A 16858-nucleotide genomic window follows, 5' to 3' on the forward strand; every position below is an offset into this window, starting at 1 on the left:
CGGCACTGCGTAGGATCCTACGGTCTTGGTGTGCATCCGTGCGTCGCTGCGGTCCGGTCCCAGGTCGACGGGCACGTGCACCTTCCGCTGACCACTGGCGACAACATCGATGTACTGTGGAGACCTCACGCCCCACGTGTTGAGCAATTCGGCGGTACGTCCACCCGGCCTCCCGCATGCCCACTATACGCCCTCGCTCAAAGTCCGTCAAGTGCACATACGGTTCACGTCCACGCTGTCGCGGCATGCTACCAGTGTTAAAGACTGCGATGGAGCTCCGTATGCCACGGCAAACTGACTGACACTGACGGCGGCGGTGCACAAATGCTGCGCAGCTAGCGCCATTCGACGGCCAACACCGCGGTTCCTGGTGTGTCCGCTGTGCCGTGCGTGTGATCATTGCTTGTACAGCCCCCTCGCAGTGTCCGGAGCAAGTATGGTGGGTCTGACACACCGGTGTCAATGTGTTCTTTTTTCCATTTCCGGGAGTGTAATAATAAGAAGTCGAGGAAAGCTAATAAGATCCGCCTTCCCCAAGCACTCCACTCGTTGCTCTTCGCCTCGCGACACTACGAGCGGCTGCACGAATCCAAGTCACTGGAGAATCGCGAGACGTCAGAATGGTGGAGGTTCCTCTACTTGGATTGAAATGCACTCATCTTAAAGCCTGCAGGATCCGGTTTACAACGAGGTCGTGCACCCTCGTGACCACAGCCCTTTCTATCTGGCTGTCCATGCAGGCCGCCAGTGGTCCCGTCGTGTTCCTCGCACTGCGTGGACCTGGCCTCTCCGGAATCCCCAACCGAAATGCCACACTCACATGACATGGAAAAACAACGTTGTCGCCCCAAAGATAGGGCAACAGTTACTACATATCGATAAATCGATAACCACCGCTGCTGCCACTAGCGGACAGGCAACGCTTGCGAAACGAGTGGCGCCAGTCAAGACGAGAAGTAGACAAACGACGGCAACTATGCCACTAAAGGATACGGTCTGGCCTCCAACAGAGGGTGGAAACCTACAAACAGCACCAACGCGAGCCGCAGCACGGCTCTCTCCCTATATTTTTTTGTGTTGCAATTTTATTGGCCCAGAGTGTACACCGTGAAGTATTAACATAGACGATCATAGATAGATAGTCGTGCCAGCCACCGTGATCGCAGGCTTAAGCAGAATGTGGTATTATTCTCTCATTTTGTTGTTATTCACACAACTTCACAGAATCTTGTAGCACTATTAGAAAACTGCAACCGAACAAAGAATCAGACAAATGTGAGTCACAGCTGTCATGTCATGCGGAGAAATCGTTGTGAGGATATGTTTCTTGGCTGATGTTGTGAAAGAAACTCTATTGTTTCTAAGGTGACTGCTCCCAGTCAAAACTTTTATTTGCTTTGTTCTGCAGGGATGATTACTGTGTTTAGAGAACTCAACCAGATTTCGACGTTGCAAAATTTACTTATTGACGAAATTGTTTCACTGGGGAAGAACGCACTATGGTCTCTCCTTTCAGTCGATGCATCAACGTTAAAATGACAGATATCGAAATGAGTGACCATGAGCTACTAAATCAACTCAAACACTCAGCTGAGGCAAGGCGACTGAACCTTATAGGATACGAGTACCTTCCTACACACAATATATGAAAGAACTTGCTCGTTCCTAGTGATCGGAAAAATGCGTTTTCATGGTGAGTCGTCGTACGAACGCACGAAACTACAGGCCTGTATTGTTGACGTCGGTCGCTTGTAGAATTTTAGAAAACGTTTTATGCTCGCTTATGAAGTCGTTTGTGGAGACCAAAAATACAGAGCAGTCGCAACGCTAGAAAATTGTCGCGAAATGCAGGAAGACACGCACAGGACCTATCCTGTGCATGTACAAGGACTGGCAGTTTATCCTCAGAATAAACAAATGTAACGTATTATTTATAAACAGGCGGAGATACCCGTTATTGCATTATTACACGATCGCGGAACGTTGGAAACAGTGACACCGATCACAAATATACGAATATGTCTATGGAGTAAACTAAAGTGGAACGACTAGATAAAACTCTTCACAGGAAAGGCAAACACGAGACAGGTTCAGTGGAAAAAATCTCAGGTCATGAAGCCCACTCGCAAAGGAGGTTGTTTACAGATCCCTTGATTTACCAAGACTTGCGTATCGGGTACCCGTTCCAGGCAGGACTGACAGAGGAAAATGAGGAGATCCAAATAAGAGCTGCGCGTTTTGTCTCAGCTACGTTTAGCAAGAACGAGAGCGTCATGGAGATGCTGTAACAGGTCAAACCACTACGGACAAATCTAACTACAGATGTACAGTATGTGAATTTGTGGAATTTTAAAAGCGTATCCGCTCGCATTAAATAGTTTTCGTATCTGCTACTCAGGTGGTTTTATACGTTGGCTTCCTTGTCTTCGGAGTGTGATTGTTGACTCCGAATTTTCTTGTACGAAGAAATCCGAGACTTTTAAGGATTGTAAAAATTCGATAGATCATCAACTACGAAATCTAAACTACTACATAAATAATAGTCGTTGTTTAACGTTGTTAACAGAAACCTCTAAAAGTTCTAGTCTGATTTGCTTCAGATTCTTACACGATACTCTAATAATCGTTCGGACGGACATAGGCTACGTTTTTTTAAATAAATAACATATAAATATATCTACCTGGTACACTACCGTATAAAGACAATCGTTGTTAACATTGTTACCATATAGATATCAGGAAAAGTTCTTAACCAATTTACTTGAAACTTTTGGGTGATAATAAACGTTCAGACGAACAGAGCCTACATATTGTTAATATACCCATACGCGTAATAAAGGTGTGTGTGTGTGTGTGTGTGTGCGCGCACACACATCTCCTCCTGATCTACTGGACCGATTTCAACCTAACTTGGTACACGTATACCTTACTGTCAGGTGACAATTACTGTGCGGGTGAGAAGCGTAGGAAACGACGCGTGAATTTCCAGGCTTTATTCATCCAGTATTTCAGAATGAGCACTTCATTCAAATGGCTCTAAGCACTATGGGACTTAACGTCTGAGGTCATCAGTCCCCTAGACAACCTAACTAACCTAAGGAAATCACACACATCCATCCCCGAGGCGGGATTCGAACCCGCGACCGTAGCAGCAGCGCGGTTCCGCACTGAAGCGCCTAGAACCGCTCGCCCACAGCGGCCGGCGAGAACTTCGTGACTTGTAACAAACTTTATACTGAATTTCAAAAAATTACGAAATTTTTTCTCGGTGACAACCCCAAGAGAATGGTGAAGGCAAATGTGTTGATCGCTTACTGCTTTTCCGCTGTTCATGCAGTAAAATTACCGCATGAGGTATAACGTTATAATTCATCACTTCTTTACTACTTACTGTATTCGCGACACATTTTACAGATAATATGCACGTATACCAATGAATCTTCTAAGTGCAAAGTTATATCAATGCACGACACGTAGCTCAGGAGATATGACGTCATAAAGAATGAGATGCGTGAAAAACTGATGCATCACACATGACGTTTAATTTGGTTACTTCTTTGATACTAACTCTATTTGCAATAAATTTTAAGACAGTATCCACATATACCGCAAAATGTACCTACAAAATTATATCATTGTACGACGCATACTTCAGGAGATATGACGTGATAAACATTTAGCACAAGGCCAGGCGCTGCTTGGTACTGGCGTGGACGCACAGCTACACTCCTGGAAATTGAAATAAGAACACCGTGAATTCATTGCCCCAGGAAGGGGAAACTTTATTGACACATTCCTGGGGTCAGATACATCACATGATCACACTGACAGAACCACAGCCACATAGACACAGGCAACAGAGCATGCACAATGTCGGCACTAGTACAGTGTATATCCACCTTTCGCAGCAATGCAGGCTGCTATTCTCCCATGGAGACGATCGTAGAGATGCTGGATGTAGTCCTGTGGAACGGCTTGCCATGCCATTTCCACCTGGCGCCTCAGTTGGACCAGCGTTCGTGCTGGACGTGCAGACCGCGTGAGACGACGCTTCATCCAGTCCCAAACATGCTCAATGGGGGACAGATCCAGAGATCTTGCTGGCCAGGGTAGTTGACTTACACCTTCTGGAGCACGTTGGGTGGCACGGAATACATGCGGACGTGCATTGTCCTGTTGGAACAGCAAGTTCCCTTGCCGGTCTAGGAATGGTAGAACGATGGGTTCGATGACGGTTTGGATGTACCGTGCACTATTCAGTGTCCCCTCGACGATCACCAGTGGTGTACGGCCAGTGTAGGAGATCGCTCCCCACACCATGATGCCGGGTGTTGGCCCTGTGTGCCTCGGTCGTATGCAGTCCTGATTGTGGCGCTCACCTGCACGGCGCCAAACACGCATACGACCATCATTGGCACCAAGGCAGAAGCGACTCTCATCGCTGAAGACGACACGTCTCCATTCGTCCCTCCATTCACGCCTGTCGCGACACCACTGGAGGCGGGCTGCACGATGTTGGGGCGTGAGCGGAAGACGGCCTAACGGTGTGCGGGACCGTAGCCCAGCTTCATGGAGACGGTTGCGAATGGTCCTCGCCGATACCCCAGGAGCAACAGTGTCCCTAATTTGCTGGGAAGTGGCGGTGCGGTCCCCTACGGCACTGCGTAGGATCCTACGGTCTTGGCGTGCATCCGTGCGTCGCTGCGGTCCGGTCCCAGGTCGACGGGCACGTGCACCTTCCGCCGACCACTGGCGACAACATCGAAGTACTGTGGAGACCTCACGCCCCACGTGTTGAGCAAATTCGGCGGTACGTCCACCCGGCCTCCCGCATGCCCACTATACGCCCTCGCTCAAAGTCCGTCAGCTGCACATACGGTTCACGTCCACGCTGTCGCGGCATGCTACAAGTGTTAAAGACTGCGATGGAGCTCCGTATGCCGCGGCAAACTGGCTGACACTGACGGTGGCGGTGCACAAATGCTGCGCAGCTAGCGCCATTCGACGGCCAACGCCGCGGTTCCTGGTGTGTCCGCTGTGCCGTGCGTGTGATCATTGCTTGTACAGCCCTCTCGCAGTGTCCGGAGCAAGTATGGTGGGTCTGACACACCGGTGTCAATGTGTTCTTTTTTCCATTTCCAGGAGTGTATAAATAAATGAATGAGCAACGCCGGGTTTGTGGGTTGCCGGCTTATGTTTAGAATACTACTACAGAATCTGTATCGTCAGAAATTTTGTAATCCTACGAGCTGACAGATTAAAACTACCGAAATACTCGAACAATCCACGGGTGTACTGCCGATCCATAGTGTCCAACGGGCACAATATTTCGGCGAGCAGACATGTCACCGTCGTCAGGTGCGCTGACGAACTGAGCTCCTGTGGGCGGGCGGCCGTCTTAAATCCGTCTTAAATCCCCTCCCCTCGCGAGGCGTTCTCTCCGCGGTCCGCGCCCGCGCGTCAGCGGTCCGTGAGACGCTGGCGTCGGCGTCTGTGGTGGCGTCGGTGTAACTGCCTCGTCCGCCCTTTCGCTCCTTTGCTGAGCATCTTTTTAATTAGACTCAATGCTGGTTCGCATGCCATGCTGAGGTTGTAGCCGCAATCTCGGTTTATGAGTCCGTCCCTGGTACGAATTTCGATAGCCTCTCTAACCTGTCCCAGTATTCAGATGTCTGGGCCAAGACCCTGGTATGAGGGTAGTCCATTTCGTGATTTTCGGACAAACAGTGCTCTGCGACCGCCGACTTGTTGCGGTACCCAAGTGCAGTGTGCCTCTGATGTTCTCGGCAACTATCTTCGAAAGTGCGCGCTGTCTGTCCAATATAAGTCTTCGCACATGGACACGGAATCTGGTATATGCCGATCTTCCGCAAACCGAGATCGTCTTTGACACTTACCAATAATGCTCGCGTTTTATTTGGTGGACAAAAGACAGTTCCTACTCAGTGTTTCCTCAATATTCGTCCTATTTTCCCCGATAGTGCTCCAGTATACGGTGCATAGGCAGTGGCTATCTCTTCTCTGTGACTCCTTCCGTCTCCACATGCTGTACTGTAGAGGTGGCGCGGAGAGCACGTCTGATCGGCCATTCCGAGTACCAGTTTCTCCGGAATACAGTTTTGAGGTGTTGCAGCTCTTGGGGCAGACACTCTGTGTCAGAGATGGTGCACGCTCTGTGCACCAGTTTTTAGCACCCCGTTCCTCTGTGCAGGGTGGTGGCAGCTATCCGCTTGCAAATACTGGAGCTCAGTTCGTCAGCGGACTTGACAATGGCGACATCTCTGATCGCCGAAATATTGTGCCCGTTGGACACTATGGATCGGCAGTACTCCCGTGGATTATTCGAGCAAGAAATACGCCGGGAGAAACTGAAGAATCATACCGAAACACTGTCACTGAAGCTACTATCCTTACAGACCCAACTGCTAGTGAGGTTTACCTCATACGCTCTATACCAATGAGACAGCCGATTTACCTACTCATTTTAAGCAACTTCAGTTCCCAATCAAGGTGTTGTTCTGTAACAAAAATTAAGTCTGAAGGGGAGAGGTAGGGAAGAGGAGATGAAGAATGTAGGGGACAGGAGGAGATGGGCAGAAAAAGGGTGGGAGGAAGTGATGGACAGAGAAGTGGGAGGAGGAGGAGATGCACAGAGATAGAGGGAAGAAGGAGGTGAACAGAGAGAGAAGAGAGAGAGAGGAAGGGAGGGAGGGGGGAGGGGGGAGGGAGAGAAGGAGAGTAGGACGTATATGCAATTCCAGTTCTTATTTAGCAATTGTGAAACATTGCCGGTAATAAATATTTACACTTTTAACTTGAGCATACTTAAACATTTCAAATAACTGATTGACTAAAATAATTTGCAACTGCTCCCATGACTTACAGATGGCAACTAAATACAGGGCTATTACAAATGATTGAAGCGATTTCATAAATTCACTGCAGCTCCATTCATTGACATATGGTTACGACACACTACAGATACGTAGAAAAACTCATAAAGTTTTGTTCGGCTGAAGCCGCACTTCAGGTTTCTGCCGCCAGAGCGCTCGAGAGCGCAGTGAGACAAAATGGCGGCAGGAGCCGAGAAAGCGTATGTCGTGCTTGAAATGCACTCACATCAGTCAGTCATAACAGTGCAACGACACTTCAGGAAGAAGTTCAATAAAGATCCACCAACTGCTAACTCCATTCGGCGATGGTATGCGCAGTCTAAAGCTTCTGGATGCCTCTGTAAGGGGAAATCAACGGGTCGGCCTGCAGTGAGCGAAGAAACGGTTGAACGCGTGCGGGCAAGTTTCACGCGTAGCCCGCGGAAGTCGACGAATAAAGCAAGCACGGAGCTAAACGTACCATAGCCGACGGTTTGGAAAATCTTACGGAAAAGGCTAAAGCAGAAGCCTTACCATTTACAATTGCTACAAGCCCTGACACCCGATGACAAACGCTTTGAATTTTCGGCGCGGTTGCAACAGCTCATGGAAGAGGATGCGTTCAGTGCGAAATTTGTTTTCAGTGATGAAGCAACATTTGTTCTTAATGGTGAAGTGAACAGACACAACGTGCGAATCTGGGCGGTAGAGAATCCTCACGCATTCATGCAACAAATTCGCAATTCACCAAAAGTTAACGCATTTTGTGCAATCTCACGGTTTAAAGTTTACGGCCCCTTTTTCTTCTGCAAAAAAAACGTTACAGGACGCGTGTATCTGGACATGCTGGAAAATTGGCTCATGCCACAACTGGAGACCGACAGCGCCGACTTCATCTTTCTACAGGATGGTGCTCCACCGCACTTCCATCATGATGTTCAGCATTTCTTAAACAGGAGATTGGAAAACCGATGGATCGGTCGTGGTGGAGATCAGAATCAGCAATTCATGTCATGGCCTCCACGCTCTCCCGACTTAACCCCATGCGATTTCTTTCTGTGGGGTTATGTGAAAGATTCAGTGTTTAAACCTCCTCTACCAAGAAACGTGCCAGAACTGCGAGCTCGCATAAACGATGCTTTCGAACTCATTGATGGGGATATGCTGTGCCGAGTGTGGGAGGAACTTGATTATCGGCTTGATGTCTGCCGAATCACTAAAGGGGCACATATCGAACATTTGTGAATGGCTAAATAAACTTTTTGAGTTTTTGTATGTGTGTGCAAAGCATTGTGAAAATATCTCAAATAATAAAGTTATTGTAGAGCTGTGAAATCGCTTCAATCACTTGTAATAACCCTGTACATGTCTGTTCTTTAGGAACGACTTCACATGACTCTCTCCCACAACTACTCATCCCGCCAAGGGAAAAAGAACAGCGTTTCATTTATAGACAAAGAATTTAACTATTCACATCGCTGACAAAACCAGCATCCAAATTCACTTACGTTTATCCTGTATGTAAACATTAACAAAATTTATTGGAAATGTTGTAACTAATGATGATGCTGTGGTATATCAAGAGGTTGTAAGAATGGAAAATTGTACTGAAATGCAGGAGGATCTGCAAAAAATTGACGCATGGTGCATGGAATGGCAATTGAATCTCAATCTAGACAAGTGTAATGTGCCGCGAATACATAGAAAGATAGATCCCTTATCATTTAGCTACAAAATAGCAGGTCAGCAACTGGAAGCAGTTAATTCCATAAATTATCTGGGAGTAGGCATTAGGAGTGATTTACAATGGAATGACCATATAAAATTAATCGTTGGTAAAGCAGATGCCAGACTGAGATGCATTGAAAGAATCCTAAGGAAAATCAGTCTGAAAACAAAGGAAATTGGTTACAGTACACTTGTTTGCCCACTGCTTGAATACTGCTCACCGGTGTGGGATCCATACCAGATAGATTTGATAGAAGAGATAGAGAAGATCCAACGGAGAGCAGCGCGCTTCATTACAGGATCATTTAGTTGGTTTGTGAGATTGAAGGGACCAGAGTGCGATGGTCATCGGTCCCTTGATCATTTAGTAATCGCGAAAGCGTTACGGAGATGATAGATAAACTCCAGTGGAAGACTCTGCAAGTGAGACGTTCAGTAGCTCGGTACGGGCTTTTGTTGAAGTTTCGAGAACTTACCTTCACCGAGGAGTCAAGCAGTATATTGCTCCCTCCTAAGTATATCTCGCGAGGAGACCATGAGGAAAAATCAGAGAGATTGGAGCCCACACGGAGGCATACCGACAATCTTTCTTTCCACGAACAATACGAGACTGGAATAGAAGGGAGAATCGATAGAGGTACTCAAGGTACCCTTCGCCACATGCCGTCATGTGGCTTGCGGAGTATGGATGTAGACATAGATGTAGAACTTTATCAAATTTATCGTTACGTTTCTATTCACATCGAATGTAAGCAGTAGCCCACAAAATATTACATTTAAGTACAAATGGTTTTGTACGAGGTTATTGTCTTATAAATAAAATTGTCGATACCCATTGGTATCAGACAGATCGTAAGGCGGATTAAGCTTCATTACGTCACAATAATCAGCCAACTCCAATGGCAGACGCTAAAACAGAACCATTGTGCATCACGGCGTGGTTAACTGTTAAAATTCCGAGAGTGTAAGTTCCGAGAAGAGTCAACCAATACGCGGTTTCCTGTACCATCTACAGAGGAGACACGACTGCGTGAAGTCAAGGTAGCTGTTGGGAAACTGCTAAGCATCAACGACGCCAGTAAAACATTATTAGACTTCAGTTATTTATTCGCATTGTTTACAAGCCGTCATTCTTCTGCAGCAGTATCGGTTGTTGCTAATTCAGCTGCAGGTTGGTTTCCGTCGAGTCTGCTCAGCGTTTGCACGCCCGGGATGCAATGTCAGCGACCCAGGCGACGCGACAGCTGCCTCGCGCCCGTTGCGAAGTGCACTCGGTCCCACTCCAAATTCTAGGATGACCCTTGATGACACATCCGCGATGTACCGCTAGTCGTATGGTCGGTTGATTTCCTCCCCGTCCTGGTAAGTTTCAGCACCCGAAGGCGCCTAAGTGCTGAAAAGGAACGTGGGCCCCAAGAGGCTCTGTTACTGTCTTCCACGTTGAAGTGTACGTAGCTCGTGGTCTAGTGGCTAGTGTTGCTACCTCTTGATCACGGGGACTCGGGTTCGATTCCCGTCCGGGTCAGGGATTTTCTCCGCCTGGGATTGGATGTTTCTGTCGTCCGCATCTCTTCATCATTCGGGACGTGGCAAGACTGGAACTGGAAAGATTAGGAACTTGTACGGGCGCTGATCACCACGATGTTGAGCGCCCCACAAACCAACATCATCATCATCATCATCATCCACGTTGAATTTCGGTATTGGCAGCGCTCTGCGATGTGATGTTGTCGGAAGACAGTTTCTCCATCAGCAGATATTAGGCGGCGAGCAGCATGAAATTCATCTGGTGAAGGCCATAATCTTGAGTACATATTCGGCTAGTTCACAGACTGTGCTGGGGCATCTAGTACATAGATTCACCAAAGTATCGAAATCATGAAATCGAGTGCTGTTACTGTGAATATTTTTGCTTTCGATCCCAATGATCAACACATGACAAAAGCTGCAGGAATGGAGTATTTAGAGGGAGATATCATGAGGTTATCATGCAAAGTTCGGTTCGTAATGACCAAATGTGTCCTTTTTCTGCTATATTCACTTAACAGGCTGTTAAAAGCTGGGTCGGTCCCTCGCTATGTGCTCTTATGAAATAGATAAAGTTTCTTGCAACATGCCTTACAAGGTAAAGAATATGCATGTCTCTCTTTCTTTGGTTTTCCGTCCTGTTTTCTGCTGAATGTTTATTCTTTACTCGGCGGACAGTGTCCTTGACCTAACCCAACTGCGACATAATCGCTCACTTCTTGCTTGAAACCTCCGTCGCTGGCATGATTCGGATTTTTGCTGGGGCAGTGTGAGTGAGTTTTAATAAATTTTTTTCTAAATTCTACCTCTTGCTATTCTGTGCCGAAACAATTCTCTTTCGCAAAAGAAAGAAAGAAAGAGGTAAAATTGGAGAGAAACGAGCTCACACAGAGGTTTACCGACACTCGTTCTTCCCGCTGAACATTCTCGGCTGGAACAGGAAAAGGAGGAAATGACATTGGTATGCAAAGTACCGTCCGCCACACACCGTAAGGCGGCCTGCAGAGTATGGCTGTAGCTGTAGTTGTAGATATAACACTTGACTCTTACCTCTGGATGCCCTTCTTACTCTTTGCAGCATACACAGCAGCTGCCGCTCTCGTGGTCTTCGGAGATGTTCCTGTTGTTGGTATTGGCCGCTGTCCTGGCCGTGTTGGTCTGGAAGAAGTTGACGGCTGCAGAGGAGGAGCCGTTCAACCCGCGCCGGCTGGAGGAAGCGTGGTGGGGGCCCGGAGAACCCAAGGAGGTGGACGAGTCCGTCCGGCCATTCACCATCGCCGTCCCAGACAGCGTAAGTACAGGGGGACAATTATTGAAGAACATGAAATAAAATGGTCATAACTTGTGAACGGTTTGCGTTAGGACGTTCAAAATGGACGGTTGACCGTGTGGCTTGATGGGAATTAGTTTGGTTTGGTTTAGCGACAAGCCCGCTTCCATTTGGATGCGCTCGTCAATAACCAAAATGGCGCATTTGAGGAACTGGGTATTAGCATTTCGCGAAGTCTCTTCACCCTCAACAGGTGACTCTGTGGTGTGTAACGTCCAATCACTGAATGATCGGCGCGATATTCTTTGATGGCATGGTGACTACCGTATGACACGTGAAGGTTTTGGAAGATGATTTCATCCCCATTATCCAAAGTGATCGTGGATTCGACAAGATGTGGTTCATGCAAGACGGAGCTCGACCCCCATCGAAGCAGGACAGTGTTGAGGAGCACTTTGGGAACCACATTGTGGCTCTTTAGTACCCAGAGGCCACTGGCATGGGCCTCGATTGGCCGCCATATTCTCATGTTCAGACACATGCTACTCCTTTTTGTGACGCTATATTAAACACAAGGTGTACAGCAATAACCCCAAAACCATTGTTGAGCTCAAAACAGCCATTCACGAGTTCATCGCCACCATCAATGTTCCAACACTTTAGCTGGTCAGGCAGAATTTCGCTATTCGTCTGCACCAAATGATTGCCAATGATGGCAGGCATATCGAACATGTCATAATCTAAATCCGAATATTTTTAGTGAGTTTTACATGTTGAATACATTGTGCCCACGCCGTAGTTTGTAACTACTCTACCTTTCTTTTCATGTAGTTCATTAACCATCACCCTACAGCTGCAGCAGTGCCTCTCGCTATAACAGAGTGTGTAGCAAGGCATAGCCATGTTTTATTGATGTTGTGCAACCACTGCAAACTGCAAAAGGGCATGCTGGAAAAGGAATAGCAATTAACACACTTTCCCAGTCAGCCACCCAGTTAAAAGAGGTAGTCACGAAGTTTTAACTATCACTTCGAAAGGTAAAAGTTATGAAATTAATATGAGGTGAAATTTTTCCCAAACAGCGAAAATGCGGACTTCTACACCCAATGTCTACGCAAAGCGGTTTGTTGATTTGGAAAAGTAAAGTATCACATTGAAGGCTGAACACGTGGAGAAGAACGAACACAAAGTTTGAAAGGGGTGTTCACTACCAGCTTCCCTTATATCTTGGATACACAGGCGGCAGTGGCCCTTACTTTGTTTATCAGACAGCGCGCAATGTCATCTGCGACATTGCTGGTCTGCAGTATCATCTCTGCGTCGGCCGCTCCTAGTGGATGCTGTTCGCAGAGTGTCAATCGGCATCGTGTTATCGTGACGTGAGCCATAGCCGGGAGAGTGGCATGCCAAGAATCATGAGAATTTATGTTTATTGATGAAGTTTGTAATATAGTTTCTGATATTGTTACTGCGAAAGAGAAAGATTTTTGATTGATTTGTTGAGGACTTCATAATAAGTTAATAATTAATTTCCTTTGCATTAATTGCGAGCGAGCTGCTGCCTGCACACCATTATAACAATTCAGTATACAAAGCTGAACTCTCCCCCTATTTTTAATTAGGTAACGTTTGCGACAATTCAGGAAAGATTAACTCATTTAACGCAACCTTGTGTAATCTACGATGAACATATATTACTTGTAATAGTTCAATGAACGTGAAACTGTTGAACAAACAACTTCAAAGTATTTTCAGAGTCTATTATTTCTTTGCAATTCTTGATTAGAATGAAGAATCCTTTTGTAAAGTGACTTTTCTAAATTTGCCAATACACCTTTTAAAGAAATCAACATTAACGTAAGTTACCACATTATCATCACTTTCGCAATCTTTGTCATTCACTAGATAAAAGTTTCACAATTGAAGTTTACAATGGAGACGCGTTAGGTCCAATGATTGGACACGCTTGTCCTACCAGTAAAACACGAGAATGTTGGCTGCACTGTTCACAGCCAGCTTCATCACAACAGATGTAAGTTATAGTTAGTACTTCAGCCACTTGTCTGTTTGGAGCACAATGAAACCTATTATCATGCTGTTTAGTTGCTATGTTCGAGTACTAGCACTAAAAATCACCGTTCAGGTAGTTTGCTCTGCTTGCAATAGTTAGCGAATTTCTCACAATTAACGTAGTTCATCCTAACGAAGCTACCGATGATTTTCATGAGTGCAAGTGTAACCATTCTACGTTACGACTGGTTGTTGTCCTTGTGACACAATATGCGAATGAAGTTCCTCCACTTGTGAGTTTTAGTTACATAGCTTACGACTCTCCCTCAACTCGAATAATCCCAGAATTGAGATCAAGTCCACGTTTGTTACGTCTGTAGCCATCGTGACGTTGTTCATTGTTACTTTGATGACGCAAAACATGGATGCAGAATTTTCGCTTTTCATAATAACTCACTGATATTGGAACTGATGTAAAACACACACCTTCTGCGATGAAAGCTTTAACGGTTATTATGAATTACAGCAATTGCATTTCTGTAGGCCACGTCTCCAGCACAACACGTGAAACTCACCGCCAAGGTTGACATACAGCTCACTAAAACAATTAGTCTCCACGCTCTCGAGAGAAGCGACTATCGATACTGCGGTTGGTCAGGAAGCAATACTATAATCTGCTTATAAACATCTAAATTGTAATCAGATCTTTGTTTAGGCTGTGAAATATTTCTTTGTACGCTCCCCCGAACTAAATACATTATCTAGTTGTATTCCCAAGAATTTAAGTCAGTTAACCTCTTCAATGTACTTGTCATCATCCTTTAGACATATGCCAGGAAGAAACCACTTACAATTTCTGAAATGTGTAGAGTGTGCCTTTTCAAATTCTAATGACAAAGAGTAGATTAGCAACCATCTACTAGTGCCCAAGAAACTTTCGCTAACTGGCCTTTGTGAAACTACACTTGCTTTTCTGTTTGTTACCATGTGTGTATCATCTGTAAGCAAAATTAAATTGGGATCCGGTAATGTCATTGATGGAAAGTTATTAATCCACACAGGGAAAAGCAAGTCCTTAAGAGGGAAACTGATAGGACACTGTATGCAATTAATTCCCAGTCGGATGACGACAGATAACTTAATACAGAACTGTTTAAATATTGACAGTGTTTGTTCCTTGTTGGGTTGGGTTGTTTGGGGAAGGATACCAGACAGCGAGGTCATCGGTTTCATCGGATTAGGGAAGGATGGGGAAGGAAGTCGGCCGTGCCCTTTCGAAGGAACCATACCGGCATTTGCCTGGAGCGATATAGGGATATCACGGAAAACCTAAATCAGGGTGGTCGGACGCGGGACTGAACCGTCGTCCTCCCGATCGCGAGTCCAGTGTGCTAGCCACTGCGTCGGTTTTGTTCTTTGCAGCCATTTTGAGGAATTTGCTGTTATTTCGTAATATTCCAATGAAATTAAAGGATATTTTGATTAATCTATTTTTGATTTGCTGTTTTCTGCAATATTTGTATCAGCTGCAAAAAAGTAACCTTGAATTCTTCACATACTCACTGTAATAGTACTGTGAGGAAGCAGCCTTTGAATTTCTGCATTATTTTAATCACATTGCTCGTTGTTTTCTGCAATATTTGTATCAGCTGCAAAAAAGTAACCTTGAATCCTTCACAAACTCACTGTAATAGTACTGTGAGGAAGCAGCCTTTGAATTTCTGCATTATTTTAATCACATTGCTCTTTTCATGTAGGTGATTGAAGACTTGCACGAAAAACTAAAAACCACACCAAAGCTGACGCCGCCATTGGAGGGTGTCGGATTCGAGTATGGCTTCAACTCCAACTACATGCAGGAGGTGGTGGAGTTCTGGCGGACCAAGTACGACTGGAGGGAGCGCGAGAAGTTCCTGAACCAGTTCCCGCAGTTCAAGACGACGGTGAACGGCCTGGAGCTGCACTTCATCCACGTCAAGCCGGCCGAGGTCCCGCAGGGCACAATGGTGGTCCCGCTGCTGCTGATGCACGGATGGCCTGGCTCCGTGAGGGAGTTCTATTCGTTCATCCCCCTGCTGACCACCCCCAGGAAGGGGGAGGGCTTCGTCTTCGAGGTGGTGGCCCCCTCTCTGCCTGGGTTCGGCTTCTCGCAGGGCGCGGCAAAGCCAGGTCTTGGTATCGTACAGATGGCCGCCATTATGAAGAGGCTGATGGAGAGACTCGGCCATAACAAGTTCTACATCCAGGCTGGAAACTGGGGAGCCATCATAGGAACCGCTTTGGCGCAGTACTTTCCGACCTCGTAAGTACTATCACAGATACACAAGAGTGCAGCTCTGTTCTATCGTTTGTAGAGAATATAAGCAAACTGTATATTCGAACTGTTATGACACATCGCTCACACACAGAAGATGAAATTAACACCACACAAGAAATCAGAGACTCCTATGAGGCATCACGCTAGTACTATATAACACCATCTCTAATTTTGGTGAAGACTTCAATTTGGCATGGAAGAGAGTCCACAAGTTTCTTCAGGTATGCCATGTTGTTGTTGTTGTTGTCATGGTCTTCAGTCCTGAGACTAGTTTGATGCAGCTATCCTGTGCAAGCTTCTTCATCGCCAGTACCTACTGCAGCCTACATCCTTCTGAATCTGCTTAGTGTATTCATCTCTTGGTCTCCCTCTACGATTTTTACCCTCCACGCTGCCCTCCAGTGCTAAATTGGTAATCCCTTGATGCCTCAGAACATGTCCTACCAACCGATCCCTTCTTCTAGTCAAGTTGTGCCACAAACCCCTCTTCTCCCCAATTCTATTCAATACCTCATCATTAGTTTGTGATCTACCCATCTAATCTTCAGCATTCTTCTATAGCACCACATTTCGAAAGCTTCTATTCTCTTCTTGTCTAAACTATTTATCGTCTATGTTTCACTTCCATACATGGCTACACTCCATACAAATACTTTCAGAAACAACTTCCTGACACTTAAATCAATACTCGATGTTAACAAATTTATCATCTTCAGAAACGCTTTCCTTGCCATTTCCAGTCTACAATTTATATCCTCTCTACTTAGACCATCATCAGTTATTTTGCTCCCCAAATAGCAAAACTCCTCTACTACTTTAAGTGTCTCATTTTCTGATCTAATTCCCTCAGCATCACCCGACTTAATTCGACTACATTCCATTATCCTCGTTTTGCTCTTGTTGATGTTCATCTTATACCCTCCCTTTCAAGACACTGTCCATTCCGTTCAACTGCTCTTCCAACTCCTTTGCTGTCTCTGACAAAATTACAATGTCATCGGCGAACCTCAAAGTTTTTATTTCATCTCCATGGATTTTAATTCCTACTCCGAATTTTCCTTTACTGCTTGCTCAATATACAAATTGAATAACATTGGGGAGAGGCTACAACCCTGTCTCACTCCCTTCCCAACT

General features: G+C 45.9%; 1 protein-coding gene across 1 annotated transcript in view; it reads left to right on the plus strand.

Annotated features, from left to right (window-relative positions):
• The window catches only part of LOC126474929 (juvenile hormone epoxide hydrolase 1-like), a 108607-nt gene that overhangs the window by 49693 nt on the left and 42056 nt on the right, over nucleotides 1-16858 (plus strand). Inside the window, exons 2-3 of the mRNA XM_050102445.1 lie at nucleotides 11206-11418; nucleotides 15165-15709. Coding sequence (XP_049958402.1) covers nucleotides 11242-11418; nucleotides 15165-15709 — 722 coding nt within the window. The 5' untranslated portion in view covers nucleotides 11206-11241. The remainder of the gene's footprint in view (nucleotides 1-11205; nucleotides 11419-15164; nucleotides 15710-16858) is intronic.

This window comes from Schistocerca serialis, chromosome 4, assembly GCF_023864345.2.
Source record: "Schistocerca serialis cubense isolate TAMUIC-IGC-003099 chromosome 4, iqSchSeri2.2, whole genome shotgun sequence".
Classification (NCBI taxonomy): Eukaryota; Metazoa; Arthropoda; class Insecta; order Orthoptera; family Acrididae; genus Schistocerca; species Schistocerca serialis.